The sequence below is a fragment of the Drosophila ficusphila genome, unplaced genomic scaffold (assembly GCF_018152265.1).
Source record: "Drosophila ficusphila isolate 14025-0441.05 unplaced genomic scaffold, ASM1815226v1 contig_431, whole genome shotgun sequence".
NCBI lineage: Eukaryota > Metazoa > Arthropoda > Insecta > Diptera > Drosophilidae > Drosophila > Drosophila ficusphila.
This window is the reverse complement of record NW_025064347.1, coordinates 20,998-30,149: the sequence shown is the minus strand read 5'-3', so window position 1 is coordinate 30,149 and position 9,152 is coordinate 20,998. Positions and strand designations below refer to the sequence as shown.

At 61.5% G+C, this 9,152-nt stretch overlaps 3 protein-coding genes across 3 annotated transcripts; all 3 read right to left on the bottom strand.

The window, feature by feature from the left end:
• Positions 1-1,505: 1,505 nt before the first annotated feature.
• On the bottom strand, positions 1,506-1,907 carry LOC122320263 (lysine-rich arabinogalactan protein 19-like). Its single transcript, XM_043208390.1, has one exon. The coding sequence runs from the start codon at positions 1,905-1,907 to the stop codon at positions 1,506-1,508; it is 402 nt and encodes a 133-aa protein (XP_043064325.1).
• Positions 1,908-2,397: 490 nt separating this feature from the next.
• Positions 2,398-2,733, bottom strand: LOC122320262 (classical arabinogalactan protein 9-like). The gene has a single exon (XM_043208389.1). The coding sequence runs from the start codon at positions 2,731-2,733 to the stop codon at positions 2,398-2,400; it is 336 nt and encodes a 111-aa protein (XP_043064324.1).
• A 385-nt stretch (positions 2,734-3,118) lies between these two features.
• LOC122320261 lies at positions 3,119-8,606 on the bottom strand. Its single transcript, XM_043208388.1, has 5 exons — positions 8,500-8,606; positions 7,411-8,413; positions 6,802-7,345; positions 4,349-6,005; positions 3,119-3,587 (listed from the first exon to the last, which is right to left on the bottom strand). Exons 1-5 carry the CDS (start codon positions 8,604-8,606, stop codon positions 3,119-3,121), a joined length of 3,780 nt encoding a protein of 1,259 aa, XP_043064323.1.
• Between the last annotated feature and the right edge of the window lie 546 nt (positions 8,607-9,152).

The window sequence follows — 9,152 nt, the reverse complement described above, 5'->3', positions numbered from 1 at the left end:
TCCGTGGATCGGTGCTCCTCAGGCCCCCCAGGTTATGAGCGGCTGCCCCGTCATACCCGGGGGGTCAGCATGCCGGCCCCGTCACCCCGACGGCCGGTGCTTCAGTAGGGTATGGAGGGGAAAGGGGAAGGAGGGACTTGGGAGAGAGAAGACTATGGTTAATTGTGGTTTTCTTTACAACTTTGTTCATAATTCCTAATGTGCTAGGGGGTCCCTAGTTCCCTGCGTGCCTGGCCCCCCCGTAGGGCTGCCCGCGGCCGGCTCACCACGTCTTATCGAGGGACTCCATGTCCACGTGTCCTTTTATCCTTGTCGCCATCCACTCCGTCCGTTCACTCTGCTTGCCAAAATCCAACCGTCCACTCTGATGGTCAAAACTAACTCCGCACTCCGATGGTAATTAAATCTAACTCCACGATCGGCGAACAGCGAAGGCCGTAGTCGCTGAAGCCCTCGCTGCTGCCGTCGACTGCGGCAGTGGCCCTTACGCTGCTCACGTGCAGGCTATAGGCGTCCTCTTTCGTCTGCCGCCTCCCGCACCCGCGTCTCTTACGCGATCGTGCGTTCCTCTTCTTTTCCGTGTCTCTCCGGACCCGGCCGTCGGTTCTGCCGAGGGCTCAAGTTTGGAGAGATGGAGATGTTGCTGGCGTGGTTGTGGATGTTGCTGACGTGGATGTTGCTGACGTGGATGTTGCTGACGTGGATGTTGCTGATGTGCGTGTTGCTGATGTGCGTGTTGCTGATGTGCGTGTTGCTGATGCGCGTGTTGCTGAATGTGGTTTTGCGTGTTGCTGATGTGGTTTTGCGTGTTGATGATGTGATCCTCGGCGTGGCCGGGGATGTGGCCCGTACTGGGGCGCACCACACCCCAACTCAAAAGTGATTGTCCCCTCGGGGTCTAACTAAGGGAAAGCGGGATGCCCTTCATGGGCCTTAATATTACAAAGGGGTGCCCTCCGTGGGTCTTGGTCGTCCTTACCCTAAACCTTATAGTTCTACCTTATACTCTACCTTGTAAATTACGCCTAACTACTATGTACATGAGGGGGAGGGGGCCCTTGTGAGGGTTACCTCACACCCCCATCCCTTCCTCGGGGGTGCGGGAAGACCTTTACCCGGCCGCTGGTCGAGATCTGGATGCGATAGCGGATGCCGGCTACCTCCTCCAGGTAGCGCACCTCCCGGCGTCTCGGCTGGCGCAGATGCCCCGTCTATACTACGCAGGAGGGCGATGGGTGCCCACCCGTCTTCGGTAACCCATCCGTCGAGGGCGCGGACCTGGGCGTTTGGAGGCAGGGGATCCACCGGGGGAAGCTCCTCCTCGGAGTCGGCGTCCTCCCTCGTCTTCCTCGGCGTCCTCTCTAATTCCTCGTCAGTACTGGCCTCCTCCATGGGCCATGGGGCCGGTCGGCGGAGGATGCCCTGGGGCGGCCGACTGGTTCGCCTTCGGGGTTGGCCAAAGGCTGGCGGCCGCCAGCGCTGCTGGTCGGTGGCCGGCATAGGCCTCACCCGCCGGCAGCTACGGCTGCAGTGGCCGCGGTGCCGTCAGGCGGCGTCGGGGCGCGCGCCATGGCGGCGGCGTCCGGTTGGGCGGCCGCTTGGGTGGCGGCGTCTAGTTGAGCCATGGCGGCCGGCGGGATGCCGGCGGCCGATCCGGCGGCTGCGTCGGGTTGAACAGTGGCGGCCGGCGATGCCGGCGGCCGATCCGGCGGCTGCGTCGGATTGAGCAGTGGCAGCCGGTGGGATGCCGGCGGCTGCGTCGGGTGAGCAGTGGCGGCCGGTGGGATGCCGGCGGCCGATCCGGCGGCTGCGTCGGATTGAGCAGTGGCGGCCGGTGGGATGCCGGCGGTCGATCCAGCGGCTGCGTCGGGTTGAGCAGTGGCTTCCGCCGTGGGGATCGTGGCCATTATTGTTCGGACCGCGGCCCACGGACTGCCTCCCGCTGCTGGGATGCGGCGGACGTGGTGGGTCCGTCGGGGACGCGGCCAGCTTCCCCAGCAGGAGCGCGAGCAAGTCATCCCCCGTGGGGGTGCTGGCTCCTGCCCGGACGGTTTGCCGCGTCGGCGGTGTCGTCGGCGGCGGTGAGCGTGGGCGTGGCCTGCTCCTTGGCGTCGGTGGCACTGGGTGCGGGCCTGGGTGTGCCCGTGGCAGCGGCGCCGGTGGCCCGCACCGCCATGGGTGGCAGCGGTGCTGACCCCGGCTGATGCTGGAGGGTCGGGCTCCGGGTGCGGGCCCGGCCCGAAAGCTCCTCGTATGAGGGCGGTGGTGTTTCTCGGTGGGGCGGTACCCGCGGCACGGTCTCCTCCTCGTCGAGAAGGACAACTGTGTCCATCGCCGCGCCCCCGTGGCTCGTCGTCGTCCGAGCTGAGAGTCACCACCTCAGCATCGGAGACCTCCTCATAAATTGCGCCCAGCGGGGCCCACGGGGGTCGGCGAGGCGGGGGACCGAGGGATGGCTGGGTCCGGCTCTTCTTCTGCCTCAAAAATAGAGGCCACCACGTCCTCGTAGGTCAGCCCTTCGCACCATGTGGGGCTGATCGCGGGCGACGGCTGGGCGTCGCTGTCGGCGGTGGTCGCTGGTGGGGTGGATCCGGTGGCATCGGGCGCGGCCGATGGCGGACGCGGTGGGCGCCCCGTGTCGGCGGCGACCGTGCTTGCCGGCGTCGGTGGCCGCGAGTTGCGCCTGGGGCTGGTGGCGTTGGCTGCCAGGTGCAGTCCCTCTAATGCGGGCATCGTCGTGGCGGAAGCCGCGGTGTTTGGGCGCTCACCTGGGTCCTGATTAGCCGGGCGATCGCGGCGGTGGCGATGGTGGCGATGGCGGCGACGTGGTTCGTCCTCTGAATGGCGCGAATGGCGGCGCTGCGAATTCGTGTTCCTATCTCTCGGCATGTTTTTTAGCTTTGCGTCCTCACAATTTGTAGGTTTGAACGCGTGGGTCTGCAGAGCGAAGATCGCGCTATCTTTATCGATATCCGATAGCGCGCTGCCCGTACGTATCGAAGTTGCTTTTCGGTCGATCTGGCAATTCCAATAACGAATATTTGGGATCTATGAAAATAAACAAACGTATTAGTAGAGTCCACCCCCTCTTTTAGCCTGCTTGAGGGTGGCGCCTATCCTAAGCTCCTGCGCTCCTATAGCTCCTTAGGATCAGAGCCGATGCCAGAGTGGAGGCTTCTGGACTGATCACGGGCGTCGTGGTCGTCGTGGTCGTCATGGGCTGCGGTGATGCTGAGGCTATCCTCGTTCTGATGTTCGTCGTCGTCCGCGTTGCTTTGGTGATATGCTTTAGGTTGTTTATGCTGGCCGTGCGGCGACGGCGGCTCCCGATATCTTGCAGCCGGACGATGTTCGGCGAGAGGAACTTGATCACTCGGAACGGGCCTTCATATTTCGCAGCCAGTTTGGCCGCGAAGCCCTCGGCGGCGTTTGATAGCACATGATGGCGGGCGAGAACGAGGGAGCCCAATGGTGGCTTCCACTCCCGTCGTCGTAAATTGTAGTGCCGGCCTTGCTCGGCCGTGGCACGTTCGGCGTTGTCGCGGGCCACTTTAAATCTGCCTGTGCAGCTGCTCGGCTCCTCTCCGCTGGGGAATCAGGGCGGTTCCTCGTCCCGGGGTGACTTCGTCGTAAAGTGCATTGGGTAGGCGTGGTTTCCCGGCCTTGTACCAGAAAGGCGGGGCTGAATCCCGTTGTGTCCGACACGCTACCGTTGACGGCCAGCGAGATTTCTGGCAGGAGTTGATCCCAGGTGTTCTGCGGCGCGTCGCCAGGGTATTGCGCGATCATGGTTTTCACGGTCCTGTTGGCCCTCTCCGTAGGATTTTGACGGGGCGTGTAGGGGCGCAGTATGCTGCAGTTCCATTCCTAGTGATTTGCAAAATGTCCGGAAATCCCGGCTGGTGAACTGAGTTCCGTTGTCACAGACCAGAGTCTTCGGGACTCCGAATCGACTCAGGATCCGTTCTCTAAACGCTCGTTCGAGATATGGTACCGTGGCTCGTCGCAGTGGGACGAGTTCCACCCACTTGCTGAATGAGTCGAGGAACACCAATAGGACTGTGTTCCCTAAGCTTGGATCGTGGGAGGGGTCCAACGAAGTTCGCACATAGTATGTGGATAGGTTCGTCGACCTGGCGGGTGAACATTTTCCCGGCCGGTTTTCTTGGCTTACCTTAAACTTCTGACAGCTTGTGCATCGGCGTACGTATTTGGCCACTTCTCGAAATAATCCGGGCCAGTAGTACTTCTGGGCGACTCGTGTGCTTGTCTTCCGCACGCCCAGGTGGCCTGCGGTGGGGTGGTCGTGGCATTCCGTCAGCACTCTTGCGCGGTCGTTAGTGCCCACGCATAGTTTCCAGGGGTGTATTCCTCATCCTCCGGGCGCAGCCCGATGCGTCTGTAAAGTTGCCCGTTCTCCTCTCGAAAGTCTGGATACTTGGCCGGCTCCTGTCGGGTCCTGTGTAGCATTTTCGCGATCCACTTACAGTTGATGTCCTGAACTTGTGCCTGCTGCATGGTGGCCAGTGGCTGGCGCGATAGTGCATCCGCGACCAGATTCTGGGTTCCGCGTCGGTATGTCACGTCATACTGGAACTGCTGCAACTCCAATGCCCACCGAGCGATCCTGCCCGTGGGGTTGTCGATGGAGTTCAACCACTTTAGCGAGTGGTGGTCGGTCAGCACCTCGAAACGGTATCCTTCGAGATAGCAGCGCATCTTACGGATGGCCCATACTATAGCGAGGCATTCCTTTTCCGTAACAGAATAGTTGCGCTCGGCGGTGTTTAGCCGGCGGCTAGCGTAAGCGATTACGCGCTCCTGTTGGTCGATAGTCTGGGTGAGTACGGCTCCCACGCCGTATTCGCTTGCGTCGGTTTGGAGTACAAATTTCTCTTCGAAATCTGGGCACGCCAGAATTGGTGCCTCTGTGAGCAGGTCCTTCAACTTCTGGAACGCCTGTTTCTGCTTCTCGGTCCATCCCCAGCTTTGATCCTTCTTGAGTAGCGAGGTCATTGGTTCGACCACGTCCGCGAAGTTTGGCACAAAGCGTCTGTACCAAGACGCTATGCCGAGGCATCGGCGAAGCTCCTTCAGGTTCGTGGGTGGGGTCAGTTCCCGGATGGCAGCGACCTTGTCGGGGTCGGTCTGTATCCCGGCCTCGCTGATTACATGGCCAAGATATTTTATGCTCCGCTGGAAAAACTGGCACTTGTCTCGGTTGAGGCGGAGATTGGCCTCTCGAAGCCGTCGAAATACCTCGCGTAGATTCCGCACGTGCTCGGAGAGAGTGGCGCCGACGACGATGATGTCGTCCAAGTAGGCGAAAGCGTGTGGTTCCATGTCGGGGCCGATGACGGTGTCCAGCGCCCGTTGGAATGTGGCCGGCGCCGAGTGAAGCCCGAAAGGCATCACCTTCCAGTGAAATAGTCCGCGGCCCGGGACGGTGTATGCGGTGCATTCGCGGCTGTCCGGGGCGACTGGGATCTGCCAGTACCCGTTCTTCAGGTCCAACGTCGATATATAGCGGGCGTTTCGCAGCCGCTCCAAGATGTGGTGGATCCGCGGCAGCGGATAAGCGTCGGGGATCGAGTTCTCGTTTAGCTGTCTGTAGTCGATGCACATCCTGGCCTCTCCATTCTTCTTTGCCGCGATGACTATCGGCGCGCTATGGGGGCTCTTGGAAGGCTCTATGCGTCCATCGCGGATAAGCTCGTCGATCTGTTGGTCGATGACGGCCCTCATCGCGGGATTCCGTGGATGATAGCGTTGCTTAATAGGGCGATCGTGGCGCATCACGATCTTGTGCTCGGCGATGTGGGAGACGTTGGCGATGCTGTTGAAGCGGGACAGTTTTCGTTCGAGAAACTCCCTGATCCAGGGCTCCGGGTAGTTGTCCTCGTGGCCTCTGGCTCTCGGTTCCTCCTCGATGTCGTAGTCAGCGTCAGCGATACCGCAGGATGGAGGTGGTGGTTCCAAATCGCTGAAGCGGACCCTCTTGGCCCCTTTGCGAAATGGGTTTCGCTGAACCGCTACTGGATCAGGCGGAGGTAGCGCTCCGGCCCAGCTTGGGACCGTGCGCACGTTGGGGTGCCTGGCGCTGCGTGGCGCGTCAGGGCGTTGCGGTGAGTGCCCCTGGGTGGCTGATGAGTCTGCCCGAGGGTGCGCCTGTGTGGCGGCTTGTGCCGTCGTCCGTGGGGCGGCTTGTGTTTGCGCCGGTGTGGCGGCTTGAGTTTGCGCCTGCGTGGCGGCTGAGGGGTGCGCCTGCGTTGCGACGGCTGATGCGTGTGCCCGTGGGGCGGCTGGTGTTTGCGCCCGTGTGGCGGCTTGGGGTTGCGCCCGTGTGGCGGCTTCAGTGTGCGCCCGTGTGGCGGCTTGTGTTTGCGCCTTGGTGGCGGCTTCGGTGTGCGCCCGTGTGGCGGCTTTGGAGTGCGCCCGTGTGGCGGCGTCGATGTGCGCTCGTGGAGCGGCTTTGGAGTGCGCCTGGGTGGCGGCTTCGGGGTGCACCTGTGTGGCGGCTTGTTTTTGCGCTCGTGGAGCGGCTTGAACCTGCGCCTGAGTGGCGGCTTGTTTTTGCGCTCGTGGAGCGGCTTTGGAGTGCGCCTGGGTGGCGGCTTCGATGTGCGCCTGTGTGGCGGCTTTGGAGTGCACCTGGATGCCGGGTGTATGCGCCGGCGTGGTGGCACGTTTGTGCGCCCGTGGGGCGGCTTGTGTTTGCGCCTGGGTGGCGGCTGAGGAATGCGCCTGCGTGGCGGCTTCGATGTGCGCCTGGGTGCCGGGTGTACGCCGGCGTGGCGGCACGTTTGTGCGCCCGTGGGGCGGCTTGTGTTTGCGCCTGGATGGCGGCTTCGGGGTGCGCCTGGGTGGCGGCTTGGGGCTGCGCCTGTGTTGCGGCGGCCGGTGAGTGCGCCTGGGTGGCGGCTTCGATGTGCGCTCGTGGAGCGGCTTGTTTGCTCCCGGTTGGTGTCGGCGAGCTGGTCCTCGTGGGTTGGTCAGGAATGGGTGGCTCGAGTTGGAGGGTCAAGCCCCCACACTGTAGTGTGGCTCCTCCGTAACACAGGAAATCCATCCCGAGTAGAAGGTCGTCCAGCACATCCGCCATGATGAGGGCGGAGACGCTGACCCGAGCCTTTCCCAGCTGGATCGTGATTCGCAGGGCCTGCGTGAGCTCCCTGCCGGTTCCGTCTGCTAACTTCACCCGCGTTCGCACGGCACGATGGTTCTTCCCGTCGTGGAGTGCCCTTGCCAGGCGCTCGCTTATAAAGCTATGCGAGGCCCCCGTATCCAAGGTGGCGGTGAGTGGTCGTCCCTCGACCGTGACCTGTGCGCGGATACGGTTCCGATCCTGTTGGATGGCGTTGGTTACTGGGTGTGGGAGTTCGGTGGGTTCCTCGAGTGGCTCCCTGATACTCGAGGCCCTTGCCCGTTTCCCGGCGTCTGGTTCCTGCAGCACTCGATAGTGCGTATGCCTTGGCGACCGCAGTCCCAGCAGAACATGGTCCTCTGGTTCCGGCATTCCGTGGCGTAGTGACCAGCCTGGCCGCAGTTTCGGCAGGTGGTGCGGGGGTCGGTTGACCTGGTGGGCGTGGCCCCTTGGGTGGAGTTTCCTCCGGTGCCTCGGCTGGCGGCGTCGTTGGTCGCGTTCCCAGGGCGTGGCACCTGCGGTGTGTGAACAGGGTTCGCCCTAGGTCGTGCGTTCCTGCTGTGGGGTGGATACTCGGCGTCTGCGTTTGCCGACGGGTATCCACGGACGGGTCGGCCTCCGCGGCTGCGGGCGACTTCGTAGTTGACCACCAAATGTGTGAGCTCGGTCAACGTCTTGAAATCCTGGCGGCGGGTAAACAACTGGTACTCGGGCAGCATGTTCTCGTAGACTCGTTCTAATTCCTGCTCCGGCGAGAATCCAGCGCGGCGCATCTGGAGACGAAGATCCACCAGGTACTCCTTGAACGGCTCGTTCACTTTCTGGAAGTGAGTGCGGATTTCGTCGTCGAGGCGTTGGTAGTACCGGGGCGGCAGGAAAAATTCCAAGAATTCCCGGCGGACTTCGGTCCAGGTGCGTCCCTGCAGATCACTGGTTCGGAACCAGCTCTCCGCCCGGCCAGTCAGGAGGACGGTGATAGCGTGCGACAAATACTTCCGGTCGATCCGGTAGGTATCCGCTCGTTCTTCGATATGCTCCACGAAGCTGAGCGGATCGGAAGTGCCGTCGAAAGACAATCCCCATTTGGTCGCCTTGTCGACCACCATCGCGTAGACGCCTGTGTCGGACTGGGATGCACTGGCGCGTGCGGTGCCCTCCGATTTTCCTCGCGTCCCTGGGGACGGGGAAGTGCTGCGTGGTACAGCCAGCGTGTGGTTGCTGCTGGGTACCTTCTCCTGGTAGGGGGTATCGGCGACGGTGGTTTGATGTCTCCGGAAGGGGTGTACTTGCGTTCCAACTCCCCAAGCCGGATCAGAGTGTCCTCGGAGTGCTCCGGTTGCCTGGCGAACGCGTACAGTCGGGCTCGCTGTTCCTCGTCCGTGCCGTTCTGCTCCAGACCGAGGTCGAGAAGAATAGCCTCGAGCTCGTGCTTCTTCCTGTATGAGATCCAAGAAATTCCCATGTTGCTTGATGTGTGTCCTGTGTCCTTGTAGTCCTGTGTATCCTTGATTGTCCTGGCTATGGTGCAGGAGCGGCGATGTGTATCCTTGAGTATCCTTGAGAGGATGTGTATCCTTGATGTCCTTGGCGTGGTGTGTATCCTTGTGGTCCTTGAGTGATCCGGCGGATCGATGTGTCCTCTTATAGCTCTGATGATCGACTGTTCTCTTGTAGCTCTGATGATCGACTGTTGTCGATGTGTGTCGGCTGGCGACCTATATACTTCTCGGCTTTGCCGGCGTCGGGCGTCCCATTTTGTGAAGGGACCAGTAGTGCGCAAGGGAACTAAATTTTCCTAATCGCGTGGTTGCCGGCTGCGGCGTCCACGTGGCTTAAATTTGGCGACTCTCTTTCTCTCCATCTCTCCTTCTATCTGTTCTCTCCCGTATGGCTGTACTTTTCTGCCGCGTGCTACGACATTTCTCTCTCTCTCGTAATTTTTTTCCCTATTCCTTTTCTTTCCGTCCAAAAAACGTGTTTTCCCTAACTTTCGTCCCTAACCTCAGAT